At 45.3% G+C, this 24,358-nt stretch overlaps 1 protein-coding gene across 1 annotated transcript; it reads right to left on the reverse strand.

Moving 5' to 3' along the window:
- On the reverse strand, positions 1–24,012 carry kcnq4 (potassium voltage-gated channel, KQT-like subfamily, member 4). The gene is given in 20 exon segments (XM_088405580.1): positions 1–1,745; positions 2,069–2,207; positions 2,279–2,410; positions 3,970–4,069; positions 4,127–4,350; positions 6,566–6,622; positions 7,066–7,089; positions 8,089–8,241; positions 9,222–9,310; positions 9,749–9,844; positions 9,928–10,038; positions 10,890–11,012; positions 11,395–11,570; positions 11,649–11,775; positions 12,625–12,715; positions 23,590–23,639; positions 23,641–23,682; positions 23,684–23,797; positions 23,799–23,878; positions 23,940–24,012. Coding segments are annotated over 20 exon segments (2,208 nt in total). The 3' UTR covers positions 1–1,538.
- Between the last annotated feature and the right edge of the window lie 346 nt (positions 24,013–24,358).

The following is a 24,358-nucleotide window of genomic DNA, read 5'->3' on the forward strand; positions in this document are numbered from 1 at the left end:
AACAGTCTAAAGATTTTTTATTGAAACAAATAAATTAATAAGTTAGTCACGTGAGCTACTTCTACTCTCGGCAGACGCACGACATCATCATCATCATCATCATCATCATCATCATATCATCATCGGGTGCGAAAATCGGCTACATCGCTGGAAGAAAGTGGAAGACTGTCTCGTAGGGTAGCTTAGCATCGCTAGCTTAGCATTTTATTGCTCTGTTCAGTGTGTGATTTCTGTTGTGCGGGGCTGGAATGTCAAAATGGCGGCAAGTCAGTGTGGGGGCGAGAGAACGTGCAGAGGGACAAAGAACGCGAGAAAAACAAAGCGAGAAAGGCATGCAAAAGCATTCTGTCAGGCAGGCAATCGCTCGCTTTTAGCGCCCTCCAGCGGCTGCAGAGGTAGTTGCGCCATGCCCGCTCACGCCATGTCATGAGACCTCGTGTGCAAATAACTTTGCGAGATCCGATCAAATAGTTCCGCCTCGATGTAGGAAGTCAAATTTGGAGGGTTTTATTTACGCAACGTCACAGTTCATACGAGGTAGGGTGTTTATCGGAAAGGAAAAATGCTATTTTTCCAAGAGATTTCTTCATGTTTTTATGCAGATGTAGAATAACGAAAAGCCATTAAAATTCTGTATTTCTAGAAATAGTTGCATCAAGAGATAATTTACTGAAATGTAAAGACGGCGAGGTGAATTATTAGAGGTACGGTGTTCATTTGAGAAGTGGCCCTCAGTGTAGAATGCCTGGACTCAAAGTAGAAATACGTCTTTTGGATTGTAAGTTAAATCCTTTTTTTCTGGAGTTTCTTAGAGATGTGGCGTTTATTTATCTGACGTGCCGAGAGAAGTTTATTTGAGGTAAGGTGTTGAAAATATGAAATGTTTAAAAAAAATCTTTCTGTATTTATCTTTTCGCATTGTTTTAGTTCATTAAAAATCATTCAAGAAATATATAGCAGTGACATACATGGCAATTAATTGAGGGGGGGGATTTACTAAAGAATATTCATGCTTGTAATGGCAGAGCTATTTTATTGGATCTCGAAATTAAATATTGCAGGTGTACCTAAAGTGACCAATAGAAAAAGTCCGTTGGCGCTTCTTCTTCTGCAAGAAAAAAACCCTTGTTTTTTGTTGTTGTTTTTTTTTTTACAAGACATATTTACAAGATCTAATGAAAGTGTGGGTCCATGGAGAAGACGGCGGCGGCGGCGGCGGCGCGACAGAAGGCACACGTCTCCGTTTAGCTAGCGTCTTCGTCTACCACATGCACGATTGCGCTTGGCGCCACGCCCCCAACATGTAAACATGGCTCCGACGTGCATGATGCCAAGCATGTTTTTTTTTCTTGGATTTTTGCATGTAGGCTAAGAGCCTCACATTCATCACAGCCCCCTCCCCCCCTAAAAAAAACAACCTTAGTTTTGATCCCCTTGAGAGCGTACCTGCGTGAATTCTATCCATTTTTCGTGCACGGGCGGGCGGGCTTTGGGTCCGGCGGAGGGAGGGCGGGAAAAGCAAAAGTAAAAGGGCGCGGCTAGCACTCCAAGGTGGCGCTGTCGGACTGAGAGAGCGTGTTGGCGGAGGGGAAGAGGTCTCTTTGGTCGGTGGGGCTGTGGTAGTCCGAGGTCAGCTCGGCGTCCGGCAGCAGCGACGACAGCGCCAGCTGCGACGACGAGCCCTTCTTCAGGCACGACGAGTACAAGTTGAGCAGCGCGTCCAGCTTGTTCTCGATGGACTGGATCTGCGCAAACCCGCGGGCTTTTGTTCGGGTTGAGCTCGTATTTTTCGGTTTCTTTCTTTTGCCCCCCTCGCGGCGTGGGCTGTTTTTGTTTAGTGATTTTTGCATAAAACGGTTCCCGAAATAATGGCCGAATGCCTTAATTTAATCGTCCGCAGAGAGTAGCCGGCATTCATTTAGGGCAAGATGTCTTTTTTTGCCCTCTCGTATAAAACCGACGATGTTCGCTTGATGTAAGAAAGGCTTGGCGCTTTACGAAATCTTCCCTTCCGGTACGGTTATCGCCGTGACATCACCATCCGGTAAACGCGCATTATGAGGCGCACCTGTTTCTCCACCTTGACCACGCGTCCCATCATGCTCAGCTCATCCAGCGAGTCCAGTTCGGGCGGCGTCTTCTCGCCCTTTTCCGTTCGCGCCTTCTTGTCGGGCAGGACGGCGCCTCGCCCGATGATCTGGTCCACCCTGCTCGGCGGGCGGGACGCCGCGCCGGTCAGAGGCCTTTCCGAGCGCAAAGGATTCTCGCGTCCCCCTACCGCATCTGCAGGCTCTTGATGCGGCCCAGCATGTCCAGATGTCCCGCCGAGTACTGCTCGATGACGTCCTTCACGTCGTACGGGCGCAGCGTCTCCTTGAACTTCCTCTTGGCCACCAGGAACTTCAAAATCCTGCACGCGGAGACGCCACCAAACAATAAAAGCCCCGCCGCCAAAGATTAATGAGGGGATCCAATGACCTTATCGTTCACAAACAGGCCCGTCGAAAAGAGCCAGGCCCGCGACTATATTGTGATGACGGGGACGAAGATGAGACATTTGGCTTATCGGGATTTGCCGCCTCAGCAAGTCGGGAAACAGCGTGAGCCGGCCTCGCTAAATGGGATCCGCGTCACGCCGGTTAACTGATGCTCAAAGAGGAGACAATAGAAGCTAATGAACGGGGGAGGGGGGGGGGGGTTGGAGTAAACCTGACCCCACTCATAGCAATTAATCGCTTAGAGTACACCAGTGCAGCCTGATCGCGTGAAATTCAAAGCAGACAAAGGTGTCAGTGTAAACACACAATACAGATTCAAAACGGTTTGACATATCAACTTCTTACCCGACAAACTCAAAGAGAATTTTGCTAGGGTCTAAATTGAGTTTGGGTTGCATTATGAGTGTTCTCTTGATTACCGTTTATAACGGAGAAACAAACGCTCAGTCATTGACTGTGTACAGCTCAACAATGGAGATAGTTTCTGAGTATGTTGAGTGTGCACGCAATCTGGATTAGATCTGGATTCAAATTAGTTTGACAGCAAACCAGATATGCTTTGACCGTTTTCTGTTTCATAATGTGTCATTTGAATCATTTGGATGACATCATTGCCATGCAAACCTATGTTTCGTAGCGCAAGAGCAAAACCAGGAAGCGGTGCCAAAACGACAACAGAAAAACCCGACAACCTCAAGCTTGTCTGCCGCCGTTCGATAGCTTGCATTTCGTTTCCTTCTAAATTCATTTGGCAATTCAGCAAAGGGCAGCTTTTGGTTTTTGGTGACTGATACGATTTCCACCCCCCACGCGCGTACCTGCCGACGCTTTGAAATTTAACACGCCGGCGAGCTTGTCCCCACGCAGGCAGCAAAACTACTGCAAGAGCATCACATCACATAAAAGCGAGAATGCGAGAAAAACGGCGGACGACCTCCGCCAAGGCAAAATGAGACACAGACAGTACACGGTAAGCACTATTTAATACCGATTCAAAATCCGCAACCGTCACCAAAATACCAGCCAAGAAATTCACAGGAAATGACACGGATAGGAACGTTTACTGTATACGGTTGTAATTGTGAAAAACACAATCTAGATCCGATCCAGAGTGAAATCATTTGAACGTTACAACTTTAGATACTGCCCAGTAGCAATTGGACATGATATTTTTGTCCTTCGAAGTTAATATGGGTGTTTATTTGAAATGTTTTTGTAACTATCCATTTGGAAAACAATTCACTTTCCTAGTGGAAACACACAATCTAGATCTGATCCAGACTGAAATCAGTTGAGTGTTTCACCTTCAGATTCTGCCTAGCAGCATTTGGACGTGTTTTTCTGAACTAATATCGGAGCTTATTTCAGATGTTTCGTAACTATCCCTTCCGAAAACAATTCGCTCGGCGATCGTAAAGGCGCAATCTAGATCCGATCCAGAGTGAAATCTGTTCTTCGGCGTCCGACTCACCTGACGGCCCGGATGAGCGTCTTGACGGCGGGGATGACCTCGTCCATGGCCACGTCGCAGTATCCCCGCTCGTCCGCGCCGTCCTCGCCCAGGCCCTCCACTGGGCGGCGCAATCCGGTCAGCGCGCGCAAGCTAGCGGGGTCAGCGGCGGGCTTACCGTCGACGGGAGGTCGGGTTTTGAGGCGCAGCGAGGTCCGGAAGCGCGTGCGGTCGTTGAAGCTCCAGCTCTTCTGGACCTTGCCGGGACTGGCCGCCTCGGGGACGTTCTCCTGGCTGGGCGAGCGCCTGACGGGCGCCTGCGCCGCCGACGCCTTGTTCCGATTGGCCTGCGCCGAGCGCGAGTTGTTCATGCGGATCCTGTCCCGGAAGCCCAATTTACTGCTGGGGAGCAAAACAGTGACAGGGAGAGGAAAGGGCTAAGCGCCGGTTTTGCTACACCCGCGATGCAGGGTGGCTTACGAACCGGGAATGCTGGGAAAAAAAAAAAATAAACGGTTGTTTTCTCCACACCCCCGTTGAGATGCGAGCTGCCATGCCGCCGCTTAAAAAGGATGCAATTCCAAATACAAACTGGGAACCTTAGAAAGCCACTAAACAGGCTGACTGACGTCTTCCTAAAGTGCGTCGCCACGGCGACGGGGAGCATGGCCGAATCAGCGGATGATGGGGGAAAAAAAAAAAAAATCAAGGACGCGCTCTCAGAGAGATTAAGCATCCAAAATCCACTTCAAAGGGCAATTGAAAAGAGTCAAGGAAAACGCAAACTAGCAACATTCCCAAAGCGCCCACACGCTTTACGTCCAATAGCGGCGCTCGTTTTCGCACGTACGCATTTTATTGGATGGAACCACCTCTATGCTCTTTATGTGCGTGTGTGTGTGTGTGTGTGTGTGTGTGCATCAACAGTGGGCTGTGAAAGGCAGTGATGATACAGAACATTATAAAAAAAAAGGAGGGCATTTTGCGAGAAACTTTTTTTCCATGTAAATCAATATAACATTTACATTTGATGCCGATACGTGTTGTATTACAACTTTTTTTTTTTAAGTAAAAATTTGTCATTTTACTCTGAATTTACAGAGACGCTTTGCAACGTGAATTTAGTTTTGCAAAGGACAGCTTTTTGTAATTTTTTTTTCATATTTTTTACATGTAAAATATCAATAAAAGTGTATTTCTAAAACTCTGTGAAAAATGAAAAAAAATATGATTTCTCTCAGAAATTTGCACGTACTGTGGTTTTCAACATAAAAATGTATTTATGTTGATTTCTGTGAAACTTTTTTATCACTTGTTTATTTTTTTACCATTTTTTCCAGGTGTAATTACAACAGTGCTATTTTTTTTGTTTTGGTCATCTTATTTCCATGTTCCCATAAAATTTCCCAAATTTTTGCAGTTCCATGCAATGTTATTTTCCGTATTTTCCATTTTTTTTTTTCACCAAACTAAAAAACAGTGTACAACTAAATTGAAAAGCCTACTAAAAAACCTGAAGTTCATTTGATGGTGTGGACAAGTGCGGTCACTCTGGGCTTGAGATGATTTTTTTTTTTTTCATTTTAGACGGCAAATGTTCATGCAAAGTGAAACATTAGCGCGCTTAAGCGCTGGTAAATAATAAAGAAAGAGAAGTGAGGCATGCTGAATGATTTATACGGCATTAGACATGCTGGGCTAAAAGACGGACGGGCCGCGGGACGGGTCAGCGCATGCGTCCGGCGCCTCCGTTATTTACCAGACCGCGCGGAAAAATCTCCCATTTACGGACCCCAGACGATTAGTTTTTGGTTGTTTGTTTTTTTCAAAAACATGCTAATACAAAGACTTTTTTTTTTTGCATCTTTTTACATACTTTTTACATAATTGATTACGTAAGTACCTAAAGTACTCACTATTGTAGTCCTTAAGTACACTATAGTACTTAAGTACCCAAGAAATCAGTTACTTTGTGTTAATTATCCAAAGAAATCAATTACTTTGTATTCAATTACCTCAAGAAATGATTACTTAAATATTTCTGTATCTAAACCGATTGATGAATTAAAAGTACTCAAAGTACTCAATACTATAGTAGCTAAAGTACTTGCTACTATAGTACGCAAGTGCCTGCACTACAACACTACTTAACTACCTAAAATAAATGATCGCTTTCGTAATTATCAAAAGAAATAAAATACTTTGTACCCAATTACCCATAGTAATTGATTACCTAAGTATTTAAGTACCCAAATCGATAGCTTTAGCACTTTAAGGTAATGTGATTCATATGGAAAATATCACAATTTATTCATTCTAAATTTTAATCATTGGATAGCACTAATATATAAATATATATTATATACATTATATATATATATATATATATATATATATATATATATATATATATATATATATATATATATATATATATATATATATATATATATATATATATAAAACGTTTTTTAATTATTTTTTTTTTATTTAATGGAACTAAATAACGACTCTATCCGACAGCTTTGGTCCGCCAAAAGGGTGCAGCAGGCAAGACGATTCACGGTCAAAGGTCAAAGGTGACGGTCGTGCACAGGCCGCGCACGTGCGTGGATACCTCTGCTTGCGTCCGGCATGAATCCGGAAGAGACCGCGCTTTTTAGCGAGGACTTGACTGGAGGAGGAGACACACAAGGCAGAGAGGGTGAGGAACGGGGATGGGGGAGGGGGTGAGGATGGAGGAATGGGGGGGGCGGGTGAGGCGAGGTGAGGGAACGCGATGGGGGCTCAATATTCCGTCGTTTGGTACACTTGACCCATGCAAAAAAATCTATTCAACTCATTCGAATAAATAAATAAATACCTAGAGCTGAATGTCGAAACTCTCGGAAAAAAAAGCGTATAAGTACGTCTTTGGGATTGAATGAGTACAATATGTTACGATTTTTTTTTGGGGGGGGGGATATGGAGACGCTTGGTTGGTTGTCAGTTTTTGGGCGACTGGGGGACGGGGGTCGTTAATGACCATGCGGGACACCTCAAGAGACTGTGGGGCAACGACGACGGAAGGCGCCGGCGCCCCCAAAATGGCGGCCGAGGTGGACGTGAAGCACAAACCTGCGCGGCGGCGCTTCGGGCCTCCTGGGGGCGGGACGAGGAGGGGCGCGATGGGATGATGGTGGCCACGAAGAGAAAACAAAAAGGGGGGACAAGAATGAAAAGCCGTGAGGAGGAGGAGGAGTGAGATGGTGATGAAGATGAACACACATGGTGGAGGCATGTGACCACGCTGCAAAAACCTCAACTCAACCAGTTTGTTTTTTCCATGCTCATTTTTTGCAGCGTACTACATCGTTGACTACGTTATCTCATTGTAGCAAATTATCTGTCAAAAGATCAGAATTTTTTGGGAATTCCCCCCCTCATATATATAGATATATATATTATATATATATATATATATATATATATATATATTAGGGTCATATATATGTGAGCTACACCACTTCTATATGCACCTACACCTTTCGCAATATATACACCAATCACAATATTTATGCTACCTACACATGTATAATGTATATGCTAGCTGCACCCATAGCATTACTGTATATGCTCTGATGCTAGCTACATCGAAAAAGTACTATATAGGCGACTTACACCTTTAGCATTATACGTATACGAAACCTTTAGTATTACATGCACAGATTGCAATATTTATGCTACCGGTGCTAATATAAAATATATGCCACCTGCTTTTTATCCATCACAAATGCTACCTAAATCTACATTTAGACTCTTTTTAGCATTATATATGCAACCAAACCCTATAGAAATATATGCTAGCCACAACAAAAAAAATACGACACGCGAAATACATTTTCATAAATTTAGTTTGAAATTTTTTGCCCTTTTTTCCTGTTCTTTTGGCAGATCATTTAGGTTTCAATGATGACTCGCTTTCTTATTTCCCTTGTGCTGTTCGGAGCTCAGTTTTTGCAGCGTAAATAAAAGAGTTAGTGCGTTAAATCGCTGTTAGACGCAGGGCAACACGCAAGCTCGGGTGTGTGTGTGTGTGTGTGTGTGTGTGTGTGCGTGTGTGTGCATGTGTGTCCCTGGGCAGCGGTGCAAGGTGCGTACCTGTCCCCCGACATATAGGGGGCGCTGTAGGGCCGCAGCCCTGACAGCGGCGCGTGGTGGTAGTTGGCGCTGTACGGCGGCGGCGGCGGCGGCACCGCCTTCTTGGGGGCGTGGCGCTGCCGCTGGAGGTGACTGAACAGTAGCGTCAGTTCTCTGACGCCCGCGTGCACAAATAAACATAAAACATGACAAATTCAACAAACCAAACAAAAAACCAACACAATGGGGAATGAAGAAGGCAAAATCAAAACACGCAAAAAAAAAAAGGACAAAATCAGGGCTCAAAAGAGATGGGCAACAGAGAAGATTGCGCAATACATAATTGTTAACAAAAAAGGTCAGCAATGTTTGCTATCCAAAAATGGCGCCCGCTTAGTTAAAAAAAAATAAAAAAATTGCAAAAAAAGTGACTGGAACTGGAATTCGCGCCCGTGTGTTTGTTTTGTCGAACTATAATTTTTCTTGCAATGATTTGAACTTGTTTTTTGTTCGCTATAATTTAAGTATCACGAGTTTTTGTTATCTAAATTCATGCTAGCGATGTTTATCGGAATTTGACTTTATCTATTTGTAATAAAACAAATTTGAAATCAGACTTTTGGTTCTGGAATTTGTTCACCAAAATTCCCACGCATTCTCATTCATACGCTCCAAATTCAGACTTGAATTCACCATTCAAAGTTTTTGTGATCTGATTTCGTATTCATTTGCGCGGGTTTTTCTCACAGCTTTTTGTTATCCAAATTCATAAACGCATCTTTGGATTATGAACTCGCGTTTGCTCGGATTTTTGTTATAAAAGTTTTCCATGACTCCGTTGTGGAACCTGGTCGGGTTTTTTTTTTTTTTGCAAGTTTCTTTGTGGTCCCTCCCCTTTTGAGCAAATTAGTTAAATTAATGAGAAATAAAAAAGGCACAATGTCAGAAAGTAAATCAAATAGAATCAAATGGTGACATCATTGGGAGATAATTCACACTTAAGAGGGAGGAGATTATTAAAAGCAGGCGTCAGCTTGGGGGGGGGGGGGGGGGGGGTGTCGTATGTGTGCGTACGATATGCGTGTGTATGGGTGTGCGCGATGTTTGGAGCTAGCCCCGCTAGCGAATCTGGTCCAAAAAACCGCCAGCGTTACCTGAAGGAAGGCAGCATGCTGTCGTAGAAGTACCACGTGGCCGTCAGGTACGAGTGCTTGGCGTCCGTGGAGTACAGGCGCCACGCCGCCTGGCCCGAAAAAACAAACAAAAAACACCTAAGCGTCGCACTATAAGCCACGCCCAGCTTGACACTTAATATTAAGCAAAAAAAATAAACAAAAATTCCGCACTATAAGGTGCAACAGATGCTCCTTCAATAAATGTCTTATTTTAAAAGTGTTTTCATATATAAGGCGCATCGCATTATAAGGCGCATAGATTAGAAGCTACAGGAGTGGCTGGGGTTGTGTTATGCATCCACTGGATGGCGCTGTGCCAAAGGGAATCAAAACAATCAGACAGATCCATTTTCCACACAATAAGGTGCAGCGGATTGTAAAGCTTCATTCGTACATATTTTTAATATATATTTTAATACTATCTTTTTCAACTTCTTTTTGAGCACAGCCATGGATTCACATCTTTTTTGTTCTATTTAATAGTTTTGAAGTCCCTCGCTACCTACCTGGATGAGGTTAGCGGCGGGCATGCGCCGCTTCTCAAAGTGCTTCTGTCGGTGCTGCTCCTGAACTTTCAAGGCAAATCCCGAGCCCAGAATTCCCTAGAAAAAAAGAAAAGAAAAAACAAGGTGAAGCAAGAAAGCCCGACGCTAACGTGGACGGCGAGAGGAGGAGCGAGGCTGACGGCGGGCAGGGCGAAGAAGGAGACGCCCAGGAGAGCAAAGCCGGCCGCCAGCAGACGACCCTGCCACGTGCGCGGGATCTTGTCGCCGTACCCGATGGTGGTCAGCGTTATCTGGAGGGAAAACAACAACAAAAACACCTTGATTTTTCTAGATTTGCCTTTTTCAAACGTCGTACCATTGAACATTGAAATATACCATTTATTTGACCACGTATACATATACATATATATATTTTTTTCTAATAATTTTTTCATATTTTGGAAGTTAGTAATTATAGTAAATTTAATAAAATACAAAACAAGAACAACAAAAACAAGGTCAAAATAATCACAAAAAAAGTGTAAAAAAATACATTCAAAAATAATAAGAAAAAAAAAATAATGTATGGACAAATTATTAACCAGGAAAGGGCCAGTTGGAGGATTCTCAATTCTTACCTTAACCAGAATTCATTCAAAAGAACAGCCAGAATTGTGATTGAAAAGTGAAAATTCAGATTTTTAGAATTTATCAAACCGTATACAGTGTTCCCTCATTTTTCACAGCGAACCTGAAAACCTCCGCGAAAAGTGAAATCCGCAAAATTGCAAAATTCAACAGGATCCCAAAGCCCGTATGTGATCTTCGCTCAGAGAAGGTCTTCAAAAAAAAAACAAAACAAAACAAAACAAAACAAAAAAAAACGGTTCTCAACTGACGGCCAGGCAATCTGCCAATCAGCTCACGGGCACTCCTACAAGATTGGCTCCCGTCGCGACCTGACTTCAAAGTCATAATTCTCTGACTTCAGTGTGGGAACTCTGAAAACAGAGTCGGAACTCCGAGACCATCGTGAGAATACTGCCAAACTTTATTGGTTTTCCTTTACTCGCCCTGATCCTCCCTGATAATCCTTGGAACATCCGATCCCACTTTTGTGCTGGCGCCTAATAAAGTGAAAAAGTCCAGTTGCGCTACTCACAATGCCCCACCAGAGGGAGTCGGCATAGTTGCTGAAGTCGGTGTTGTCCTTCTCGGCCAAGTAGACCAGGAAGGAAGCGAAGATGAGCACCAGGAAGCCGATGTACCACGCCGTGATCAGCTCCTGCCAAGAAAGGCCCGCAGGAAGTCGGCGTCGCTCGTCGCTTTGCCCCTCGTCAGCACAAACGCCCGGCGCCAAACGAGCCTTCCGCCGGACTTTGGCCTCCGTAATCGCCCCGCGGCCGCCCGCGCCTTATTCTCCTGCTTTTATCCCATTAAGTCGTCATTAGGAATCTCCGGGAACGGATTTATGGTATCGTCAGCGTTCGGGGTCGGCGCGCCGATCGCTCACTGTCAAAATATTAGGCACCTCGCAAACTTCCCCATTAGGAAGAGTTTGCTTGACGCTAATATCCCATTTGAAACGCCGTACGCTGGCTAACAACGTTAGCCTTGATCTTGCGAAAGCAGTCAGCGTCTTCTAAACGGAAAAGTTCTGGAGGTACCTTGCTGTGAGCGTAGACAACAGACCCCAGAAGCTTCCAGGTACCGCCGCGCCGGTCCATGCGCACCATGCGCAGGATCTGCAGAAAGCGCATGCTGCGCAGCGCCGAGGTGGCAAAGATGTTGCCCTGCGTGCCCGCCGCGATCACCGCCAACGAGGCTACGAACACGATGAAGTCTGAGGACAAAGGGGAGAAGAAACGGAGGGTGAAAAACGGGGAAGCCAACCGGGACTCGGTGACGCGGGGATCCTGACCGATGACGCAGAAGGGCTTGCGGGCGAAGCGCAGCCGTCCCTGCCAGCCGCGATATCGGCAACAGCATCCCGCCGCCCAGATCCTGATGAAATACTCCAGGCCAAACACCACGATCATCACAAACTCCTGGACCACGGGACGTAGCGACGGAAGGCCGGGAAAGTCGGCATGTTAGCAGAGGGCGAAAACAAATCAGACATCCTCGATTACAGTGGGCCCCCGTGTAACGGCATCGATCCGGCTCGGGAGGCGACTTCGCCGTACGGCGGGCGATCCAAACCTACTGCGTTTGGAACCCCGGGTAGAAACATCAAAATTGTACATACGTATCAAAAATCGGTACCAAAATGATCATTTATTGACACCCCCCCCCCCCCCCCCCCCCACACACACACACACACACACACACACACACACACACACGCAGCAGACGGCGTAAGCGGCTAAGCTAACGCTGCGTGAAAAAGAGGCGTGGACTCAAGCCAGGAAGGCGAGGAGGGCGGAGCGCAATGGACGGGCCGGCGTCCATTAAGAGGCCGCATCATAGCAGCCGCTTAGGAGGATTATTATGGGATGGCTATTAGGATTAGAGGACGGTGTCTGCAATTTCCTGCTCGCTCCACAGCACCTGAATCCCCCGCGCTGCTTAGTTGGCGCTCTGTGAACAATGGCCAAGCCAAGCCACGTTTTGTGTGTGTGTGTGTGTGTGTGTGTGAGAGCTCTTGGTTTTTTGTACAGTGTGTGGACCCATTCTGGTTTTGCTTCTTTTGTGGGGACCTCCTGCACTTTTGGGACCCTTTTGGTGGACCCCACAAGGTCAGACCTCTTTTTGAGGGTCGAGACTTGCTTTTGGAGTCATTGGAGTTTACTTGAGGTCATGGTTAAGCAATCTGTTGTGATGGTTGCCGTTAGAAATGCGTGATGCCAATGGGATGTCCCCACTACGATAGAAAACCCGCCGAAGGTGTGTGTTACCAGGATGAAGAGGCCCTGATTGGCCACCTCCTGGTGATCGGGGATGGTGGAGAAGACGGACAGAACCAAGCAGCTGAACACCAGCAGAAAACTGAAACACACACCACAACAACAACGGTATTTTCATAATAATAAAAACAATAATAATAAAAAAGAAATATTAATAATAATAAAAAGCATCTTGGTAGGTGTTGAAAGTGCTTGAATGAAGTAGTGGCCACTTCAGGTGCAGACTAAAACAGGGCATAAATATTGCTTCCATTACGTGGGCCACTTGGCGGCTGGCTGTCGTTTAAACGTAAACAACCAGACGGCAGCTGAGAGCTTTTTTTTTTTCTTTCCTTTTTCATCCTGACACTTTTTCACCCTCGCATGAGTTTGCTGGAAAGCGGCTTGTGTTTTGTGACAGTGGAAAGTGGGAGAGAGTGGCGGTGCGGCACGCCGCGCACAAAATCACAAATAACACAAAAACTGTTCGGAAATTACAGCAAAAATGGCACAAAATTAAAACAGTTAAGCATGAAAAAAAGATTCTCCTGAAAAGATTTTTGTCCATGCAAACTGCGATCTTAATTGAGTTTGACATCCTTAATCTAAAATATCTTCTATAAAATTGAAAATACTACTGAAAAATGGGGTGAATTAATTTTTTTGGATTGTTTGTTGCTTATGTAACATTTTATCTGACGTGTGTTTAGTTCATTTTATGTGTAGGTTTAAAGTTGTTTGTTTAATGTTGTAATGTTTTCATGTATAACTTAAAAATATTTTATACTATTCAATATACATGAGATTTTTACAGTTTTTGCAGGTAACAGAAAACCCCATTGAATTCTTTTGAACACGGTGACAGGAATAGATACTTTTTATTTTCAAATTAAGAGCAAATTAATTGGAACATGAAGCACCGACTTGATCATTTGTTCTCAGTGACTCATTTGCAAAACTGTTCTAAGTCTTTATTTGAATTTTTTTTTTTTTTTTTATTCGTCCAAAAATATTTTCTGTTGGTTCGAGGGGTACCTCACAGGGGACACGTCATTTAAAAAAAAAAAAAAAAGGGTTGAAAAAAACAGCTCAGCAGTATCAGTTTCAATATACTGGTGTACATTTGCTACTGGCCGTGAGGTTTAACAACAAAGTTTTGCTAACGCAATTTGTCTATCTGATTGCTTAATGGACGCCGGCGCGGAAGGGGGCGAGGCGGGCTTTTATCGCTCTTTGGCTGTCAGCGTCCATAACCTGCTCTCGCGTTCCCCCGTGAAAATATTCCAGCCAGATAACGAGACATTAAGCTGCACGTGATGGCATTTGATTCAATCACCCGTGAATGATGAACGCACTTGAACCGTGGAAGAGGGAACTCGTACGAGTAAGGAGGGAGGAACGAAGCCCGCGTGAAAGGGGGTTCCGGGACGGGATGCGGGAGATTGAGATTAGCGCTCGTTTTTCACCGCCTGTTGGTTTGAAAGCAATTGCAGCCAGAACTGGTGGTGCATCCACACCACAAACGCTCCAAACAGGAAGCAGAAAAGCTAAAAAAAAGCGCAAACAACAACAGCGCTACCACACGCGTCCCCTCTGTGTCAGGCGACTTTCCAAACTAGCAAAAAACGAAGGAAAAAAAATGACAACACTAACAAAAAATATGAGACGTTAAGTGCTTTTTTTCCAAAAGTGCTGACTAAGCAACTCGGAGGCTGGAGTGCTGGAGCACCCCACCCCGACCTCCCAGGAAGATGGAGAGGAAGTGGGGGGAGGAGTGGGGTGAAAGGGGGGGGGGGGGGGGGGGCTGTGTTTGTTAGCTGACGTGACGAAAAAAAAAAGTATTTGTTTTCTTTGCAGCTCCCGCGAAGACCAATCAATTATTAATTTGCACGAGAAGGTGCAACATGAGCATTTCGCATCACGACATGGTCGACGTGCTACATGCTAACTGACAGCCAATTAGGTTGCTGTTGTGTTTAAAAGGTACAAAAACAAAATGGAAGGCGACCAGAAAATTTCAACCTTCAATTGCTGTCAACCGAAGTGCAGCGGACAATGACATACATAATGAAATACAGGACAATGACCGGGTGAAAAAAATGTCAGCTCTTCTGGTGGAGGTAAACTGTGTGTTAAAGGTATCCTGCTAGGTTGGGACGGGGGTGTGAAACTTAATACCTGACACTCATTTTTCCCTTTCGCTGACTATCTGTGTAACTGGCAAAGATTGATAAACAGGTCCTCCACAACAGCTTTGCTGTTCAAATTTTACTGGAAAAAAACCTGTGTGAAAGGGGCTTCACAATAGCACAACCCCCAAAAATACGACCTGTAAAAGCGGTAGCATTTCGCTGCTTTCTGTGTGAAAGGCACAGTTGGATGAAAGCCAAGTCTTCTGTTACAGCCCTAATTGCAGAAACCTTTGCAGGAAACTGCGTGAAAAAGTCTGTCGCCATTGTTTTGGTACCGTCAGATGTTCTGTGATGGCGCCGCGCTGGTTAAAATGTCAGCGGCGGGTGGTCCCTCCGCTAATTGGCCCCCTGCCGCGAACAATACGGCAGATAAATGTCAGCGACACTTTCAGCTTTGTCGCTGACACTAGCGTGACAGCATGCGTGTGTGAAACGATCGCGTTCCAAAATCACGTGGCTGTTATGAGTAAAGCCCCTTTCACACGGTTTGAGCAGAACTGGCACATCGGAGCCACCATCGGAGCCTTTTCTGGTCTACAAAATTGACTGTAGGGTGTTCAGTTTTAAAATTGTCCCCGCTGAAAATGAAGCCCCTTTCACGCATTTCTGCAAAACTGGTACATCAGAGCAACATTCTCAGGCTTGACTGGCATATGCGCATACTGCATAACAACATTATTGGGTGTGAAACATGAAAACTGTTTTAACTTTTCAGAAATACCTTACACGCAGCCACCATTCTACCGCTGAAGGTGTGGAAGGTGCGTTTGACTCCGTACTTTCTGTGACTCCATTCATTTAGTCTTCTGTTTAAACAATACCGCAAGCTGCGAAAAAAAAACGTCCGAATGAATATCCCAAATCTGGAGCTTCTCATCCTTTCATTTTCTTTTTTTTCCTTTTTTTTTGCGTGTGTGACACCTTCCAAACACAGTCCGTTATTGATGGTAAACACGACGCAAAAAGGTTTTGCCTGCTAAAAAGCAGACGGCGGAAAAAAGACGACAAATGGGCCGCGCCATTGTCGCCGAGCTACCGCGGAAACACAAGGCAAAACATGTTAGCGCTAGTGCTAGCATAAGCATCGGCCGTTTGCTACATTTTCGTATGCTAGCTAATGCTAGCGACAATAGCTCACACATTATAATAATAATAATAGCTTAACATAGCTCCTTAATTATACCTACTGTATACTCACATATTTTTCTATTCTACTATTTATGAGTTATTAACAAGAAAAGAAAAAATATTTTGTGAGCGGTTACAAAAAAAAACGGATTGTCTAATTATGCAAATGAGGCATTTTTCCCGGCGTAATTATGGCCGCTCGTTAACATTTTCTGTTGACGTTTTCCGAGATAAACGTGCTCGTGCGTAAAAGCGCGCACACACACTCACAGGCTCATCCACACTCTCACGCTAATGCGCACAATCTCGTGACGCGTTTGCTCTCACACAAACGCACACTCACAACGCACACAAATCTAGGAGCGATCCTTTGACTTTTCACACTCACTCTCACACAAACACACACGCAAGACTTCTCACACATTCTCACACAACATGAACACGCATGCACTCACACACAACCAACTTCTGAAACATTCGCTCTCACGCGAGACAATGCATTCACATTTGCACTCACCATCATTTGACTTTTCACACACTCACTCTCACACACACACTCACAAATGCACTCAAATACACTCACTCCCTCTCAAATACTCACTCTCACACAAACACCAATGCACACATATTCTGACATTCACATTTTCTTACGTACACAATCACGTACGTACACACATCCACAGGTATGCCCATCCTCTCACACAGACATTTATTCTCATATACATACACACACAAACTTGCTCATAATTTCAACACACACAACACTCGTCACTGTGGACAAGGATACACAAAGACACACTATCACTGATGCACACAGACACACACTTACATGCACTGACAATCATTTGACTTCTCACACACTCACTCTCACACATACCCACTCACACAAGAAAACCTCTCACAAATACACAATCTCACATTTTGCACCCAGGCTTTCTCACATTTTCATACATACACACAATCGCATCAGGTACAGGTACACACATCCACTCACACACTCGCTCATAATTTCATTCTCTCACACACACGCGCTTAAACACACACAGTCACTTTCACTTACTCACACACCCACGCTGACATACTCTCACTCAGGACACAGGGAGACACAATGACAAACTATCACTCACGTACACACACACACACACACACACACACACACACACACGCACAAACACACACACATTTATAAGGCCGGCCAGGCAGGCAGGCCTTATAAATCCGGCGGCGGCTCGTTGTGATTGTGTTTTTGGTCCGGTTGCCATGGCGGCGCTTCCTGGCGTGTTTACAGTGAGCGCGGCTGTAAATTAGGGCCCATCTCAACAAGGCTTAAAGCACGTGGGCGCAAAAGCGGGGCCCAGGCGCCTGGACGCGGGCCTTCAAACGCTCTAAAAGGCCAGCGGCGCCGATGCGCGCTCTTCTACCACGGGTGGGGGGAATAAAAAATGAGGCTCTAATGGAGGCGCCGCCGACCAAAGCGTGCGACAAACATGCTGACGCCGCAGCGCGCTTTCCGCCGCGACATCACATGATGCGGGCATCGCACGTTTTCGTATTTTGCTTTCCCGCCTCGTCCACATCGTCCTTTTATCGGATCGTCGGCGTTATCGTATGCTACCGTCACGGGGTGTTCGCACGAGCAGTCGATCTAAAGCGCGGGTGTCAAACGTAGGGTCCGCGGGCCGGGTACGGCCCGCATAGAGCTTTAACGCGGCCCGCGAGATGTTTTTCAAATCGGCATACCTCCTGAGCCGTTTGCGCTGGCGACTTCATTCCAACGGATTTTGAAATCAGAGAAGCGGAGCTTTGTGTCGATACCACATACATTACGCTTGCTGACATGTTTACAAGTCTTGGGGAAGCAGAAGCGGTGCGTTGTAGTGACGAGAGAGGCTGGATGCATCTTGTGTTCTAAATCATGTATTGTATGAAGGAATGGAAAAAATTAACATGAAATTTAAGGAGAAATGCTGCATGAGATATACACTCTATAGGGGGCCAAAAATATTTGCAATTTTTATCTTTATTTATGTAGTTATTCTGTGCTTTTCAAAAATATACTGAAAGTTGACCCGCGTTTTTGTGATGAATTGAGACGAGGCCAACGCACATATCAAAAATCGACATTAGCAATGACATCACACAGGAAGCACTTGGCATGAGCCCAGACTAAAGTCATGTTTAGAAGAACACCAAGCCATCAAAACAAACAAACAAATAAATGAATTCAGACTTACACAGCGTGAGTGTCATTGATGCGGTTTGCTTTTCTAATAAATTGAATATTTAAAGTCCCTGGCCTAGATTTTGGCATTGACATTGCCCGCCTCGCTCAGCTGGAGTTGTCCCGCCTCCCCGTGTGACGGGAAGGCGAGCTGTTGACGTAACATAGCCGCTGCGGAGAGGCCGGAGTGTTTACGCCATGGGACGCTCGCCACCTGAGCCACTTCAGACCCGTTTAGGCGGAGTGGGTGGGTGACACGGGTGCTGTGCTGACTCATAATTGCCAGTCTTCAAGACGGGAAGTGCTGATTCAGGATGAAGGGAAAAAAACTCCACAGCTTTTTGAGAACTTCCCAAGAAATGTGCAGTTACTGTGCAATGGGGTGGTTTCTCCTAACCGGTTCTTGCTCATGTAATATTAGGAAAATAAAAGGTCAGTGTGTCAAAAGTTGGGTTTGGTTTGTTCGGTTGGGTTACGCAGTGTGAAATATCAGATACCGCGCAATGGTGTGGTTTCTCTTAATTTAGGATAGCTTATGTAATATGATGGTTGCAAAAGGTTAGTGTGTCAAAAGTTGGGTTTTGCTTGTTTCTATTGGGTTACACAGTGTGAAGTATGCAGATATTGTGCATTGGGGTGGTTTCTCCGAACTGGGGCTAGTTTACAGTGTATGTTATTACGGTTGTAAAAGGTCAGCGTGTCAAAAGTTGGGTTTGGTTTGTTTTGTTGGATTACACAGTGTGAAATATACAGATACTGTGCAATGGGGTGGTTTCTCCTAATTTGTGCTAACTTATATATTATTATGGTTGTAAAAGGTCAGTGTGTCAAAAAATGGGTTTGGTTTGTTGGGTTGGGTTACGCAGTTTGAAATATGCAGATACTGTGCAACGGGGTGGTTTCTCCGAACCGGGCTAGTTTATGCATTATTATGTTGGTAAAAGGTCAGTGTGTCAAAAATTGGGTTTGGTTTGTTGGGTTGGGTTACGCAGTGTGAAATGTGAAGCTACTGTGCAATGGGGTGGTTTCTCCTAATTGGGCCTAGTTTATGTAATATTGTAGTTCTAAAAGGTCAGCGTGTCTAACATTAGGTTTGTTTAGTTTTTGCAGGTAAAAGATATTTAACATAACTGAAAAAGAGTTGAGAACCTGCATAGTTCTGGAAAATATTATTCCATGCATCAGCAGGCATAATTGAATACTTTTTAATGCCCTGAGTTTAACAGTACAAGTTTCTTTTCAAATTTAACTCATTCAATCCCATAGACGTATTTTTATGTTTGTTTTTTTTTCCATTAAGAGTCCAAAAATTAGCAGGTACTCTTCTTTGTGATTTCTACTTTGTGATCCGTATACTCGTATGGAGTGGCGGTGACTAACAACAGTGTTAGCGTCCCAGGAAAACTTTTCCTCAAATTTCACGCAGCCGTAAATCGGCCTGTGGAATTCCGGCAGGATCCCCTGGTGAAGGCCTCTAATCCCGCTGCAAGATGGATTGCGCAGGGGGGGGGGGGCATAACTACCTGGGATTGAAGGCCTGGACTCTTAAACAAAAAAAAAAGTCTTTAGGATTGAATGAGTTTCTGAATTTTTTTTTTGGTTTGGATTTCATGAGTCACAAAAATGAAACTTTTTGTACAATTTCCTAGTAAATCGTCCCATGTTTAACTCGAGGAATTAAAAGAAAAGCTTGATTACTTTAGTTCTCAGTTACCCAAAGTAATCAGTGACTTACTACCAGCCATTTTAGACCCTAAACGTAAAACGGCGTCTTTGGGATCGAATGAGTTAATTTTTTAATACGATTTTTGTACAATTTCCTCGTAAATTCTCACATGGCCGAAGAAGCTGGCGGATGGCGCAAGGCGGTGACGGGAGGAGGAAGGCGGGAGGGTGGCGGATGGAGGGGGGGGGGGGGGGGGGTCAATTAGAGTGGGAAGCCCGGCTAATAAGGGATCCAGGAAGGGCGAGCGAGTAAGCGAGGAGAGAGAGAGAATGCGAGAGAGGCACGGGGCTCATAAAGGCTTGTTAATGGAGCAGAATTGACACCGGCAACACACGAAATGAAAAGGCGTCCGGTTAGTTCAAACAACAACAAAAAATGCACAAAAAGGAAACGAAAACTGACGTTTGGCGACGTCATCAACGGCTGTGAAGCGGAGCCCATTCGGCTGAGTGGGCCGCAAGCAAAACTTTTTCTATTTCATTATTTATGCAATTTCATGGATTGGTATTGTTATTTCCTTATTACTAACGCTTTATTTTTTACTTTATTATCGTTACTTTTTTCCTATTTTTACTATTGTTAAGTTGTAATTGTTTTTCAGAATTCTCTTTGGTTTATAAATGGTATTTTTTTTATATTATTTATAGTCTTTAGTATATATATATAGTATAGTATATATAGTATATCAATAGTATTCTTTTTCACTTTTCGTGAATGACTTTCTTGCGGGGATTATTTATGAATTAAATTCTTTTAATACGAGCGAAATGGAGTTTTCTTCTTGTCGCTTCATGAAAAAGCGACAGAGTGGGAGGGGCCACGGCGCTTCTCTGCAGGCTTTCTCTGGTCCGCTCTATAAATACGCCGACTTTGGGCTGAAGCTTTCCTAAACACACGCGGCGGCTGGAGCGAGTCGGGGCCATAAAAGGTGACGGGGGGGGGCGGGGGTGCTTGGGGGGGGGGGTGATGTTTTCCCGCAGCGAGCTAAAGACCGCGCGCTATTAACACGACGCGCAGGTAAAAAGTCCCCATTAATAAGACCGCACATCTGGCCCCGATCAATAATTCATGACGGCTCTATTCGCACCCATCAATCAATCAGTCATCAATCACGGGGGCGGCGCTGGCTTCTCCTCGCTTTTCAGACTATTACTGGATTTGCGAAGACGTGACGTCACTTTTTTTTTTCTTTAACGAATGGGAGGGACGGATTTAGCCTGGAGTCTCGCAGCCGGCCAAAAAAACCCGCCGGGACCCGAGGGGGGCCGTGTGACGCGCTATATGCATCCCTGGGCGAGGGGGTCAAAGGTGAAGGCAAACATTGATGAAACATCCTTCAAGAGAACAACATTTCTTCCTCCGTGCGGTGCATTAAAAAAGTCTACACACCCCCTGCTCGAACGCCAGGTTTTTCTGCCACCCCCCCTCAAAGTCAATTGAAGAGCCTACTAGAACAGCCGATGTCGATTGGGAGAGTATGCGTACCTCTTTTGAGAACCTGTTTGAAATCAAATCTGCTTGGAGGAATTTTTGAGTTATTAATAAAGCTCATCTGCCCAAAAATTGGACGGCTAATGTTCAAAACCGCAGGCAAAATTTGGCAAAAGAATCACTAGAACACAATTTAGCAAGAAGTCGTGTCGTGTTCCGATTCATTTGCTCTCAATTTGAAAATGTGCGTCACTCCTTGAAAATCTCTTGTAATGGGTTAGGGTTAGTCACAGAATTTCATTTTTTTATTTATTTTTATAATTTATTACATTGTATAATTTCGTATTCTTTCATTTATTTATTTGAGCATTTGTGTATTTATTACGATTACTACTTTTTTTGTGGTGGGACCAAGAAAAAAAAAAAATCAATAAATTGACGAGATGTGAGCACCAGAAAAAGTATGTAAACATATCAGAAAGTTTCCAGAAATCTATCGTTTTGAAAAAGAAGGTAAATGTTAGCAATAAATATATATACACCTTGCAAAATATATATTTGCATAATTATAAAATATTTATAAAATAAATTTGGACGCTTAGAACGTTCATCTGACGATTTTGCGTCAAAATTCCCAGACAGCTTAAAGGCTGACGGGAATTTAGCGCGGCGGTAGCTAGCGGCTCAATTCGATTAGCAAAGATCAAAGCGGTCTTAGGCGGGCTTTGTTGGGAAGCGCCCGCGCCGTTCTTGCGCAACACCGCGGCGAAAATCAAGACTCGTCGCCACCGGCATGTGAAACCGGAGTCGGCGTGCCGTTGGCAAAGTCCGGGATTTCCCCGCAGGCGAAGAAACGCGCGGCGGCGGCAGCTGCGCGCGCCAAAAAAAAGGCGCGGCCCGAGAAGCGGAACGGCGGGCGACCGCGGGTTGCCCGAGCCTGGCCAAGACCGAGCGACGCTGACGCCATTTATAAATAAGCGGCGGGCGAACTTTGACTTTAGCTGACGCGGCATTCCTGGCTCCGCAAGGACAATCGGGACTCGGGCGTCCGCGTGCTGACTGAGGTCCTGACTTGTGGTCGTGGTGGACAACGGCGACGTTCACCTTGCGCGATTCGCAGTTTTTTTGTTGAATCGGAAATTATTATGTTGGACTGGGCCTAAAAAAATCCGTATTATTAAAAAAAGAGGGTTTGTGTCAAACTGCCGCAGTTTAGCGCCAACTACAGCTCAGGAGGACCTTTTTTTTTTTTTTTTTTTTTTGCCGGTAGGTATTGGTTTGCATTTTTCATTGAGTCGGAATCGTTTGCACAATAGGCCACAATAAAAAATTTGGTGTTGACAACCCAAAACCACCAGGTGGAGCTGGCGGCCAACATTTTTTCTACATAAAGGGGGCGCGACAGGAGAAGTTGAGTTTTCTTTTCAAATTAAGAGCAAGTGAATTGGAACGTGAGGCAACTGATTGCAAAATTGTCTTACAGTAACTCCTGCGAGAAACCTTGCACGCCAGATGCGGTTGAAAACAGATGATGATGGTTGCGTTGCTGAATAAAATACAAAGGAATACCAGTAGAAATTTGAGTACATTGGAAAGAGATGGCACAGTTAAGTTCTTCGTTTATCGCAGATATTATTTTATTTAGGCTATATATTGCATGAATAATTCACTTGTACCTACTGTAAGGGAGTCAAACTCTTTTTTTTTTTATTGTGGTGCACATTCAAATAAATGTTACCAACTGTTGTTTTCTTTTTTATCAAACAGTGAGAGAGAAAATAAAACTTTAAAATCTTAAAATTTCTAACAGGTTTTACCCTCAAATAAATCTGGCTGTACTTAGTATTCAAATCAGAGGCCAGTACATTGTGTTGGAAAGGGGAAGTCCCCCCAAAATGCTAAAATTGCTACTGAAATTTGGAGTCGTTTCGACACCTGTGGATGAAAAGTATTTTTCAATTTAAAGGGGGGGGGGGGAAGTACAGAACTCAAACCGTGAGGAAATTGCAAGCCACTAAAGTGGTGTTGATTCTTCTGATTTGGACGGAATTTGTATGTGAAATCAATTTATTAGCTGAGCCGAGGGGAAAAAGTTTACATTACCGCAATAAAGTTGCGAACGCACTCATCAGTTTTCCGGGACGATTAACGGCAATCTCCCAGGTTTCCCGCACGGATGAGACGCCGCCCGTCTAATCGCGAGATCCATCAAGCGGCTGACGCTTCTGACCTTGATTTTTTTTCTTTTTTTTTTTTTTTTTTGGGGGGGGGGCACTCACATGAAGACGTGGTAGACGAAGGCCCATCCGCGCGGCCGCTCCAGGATGTTTGTACAAGTAGTTCTGCAGCTTCCGGAAGCGCTTGCCGCCCTGGAGGCGGCGGCGGCCCGGGCCCCGGGGGCCCCGGCAGCGGGGTGCCCAGCAGCCCCGTGCGGTGCGACGGCAAGCCCCGCTCGGGCGTGGACGGCTCGCTGCGCTCCGCCCGCACCGGCGGTCAGCGCCACGAACTCCACCCGCCGCTCGTCGGACGGCGGCGCCGGCGTTCGGACGCCGCCGTTGTCCGGACGGGCTCCCCGGCATCAGCTGTCCGGGGCGCCGTCCGCAAACGCTCCGCCGAGGCGCAAACTCGCCGCGATTGGAAAAGTCGGAGGGGGGCGCGCCAAGTGCCTGAAAAGTCGCCTTCCGCTCGCCGGGGAACTTCATGGTGCCGCCCGCCTTGCGGGCTGCCCGCGAGCCTCCCGGATACTTTGAGCGAGCGCCTCGGCGTCCCGGCCAGTGGAGGGGGAGGAGGCGGAGGAGGCGGAGGAGGGGGAGGAGAAGGAGGGAGGGGAGGGGAGGGGAGGGGATGGGGGCGCGCACGCCCGGGGAGCGCGCACGTCCTCGCGCGTGCGTCTCTCACTTGACAACAAAAAGCACGCACGCAAAAACTTCAGACAAGAAAATTACTTGGGGGGGTTTCTGCGGTTCAGAAGTACTGATATTTGGACCCCCCCCCCCAAAACACAAAGTATACGTAACACTAATTGACTCAACCCAAAAAGGAAAATAA

The sequence above is a fragment of the Hippichthys cyanospilos genome, chromosome 21, assembly GCF_059441005.1.
Source record: "Hippichthys cyanospilos isolate Australia breed blue-spotted pipefish chromosome 21, RoL_Hcya_1.0, whole genome shotgun sequence".
Classification (NCBI taxonomy): Eukaryota; Metazoa; Chordata; class Actinopteri; order Syngnathiformes; family Syngnathidae; genus Hippichthys; species Hippichthys cyanospilos.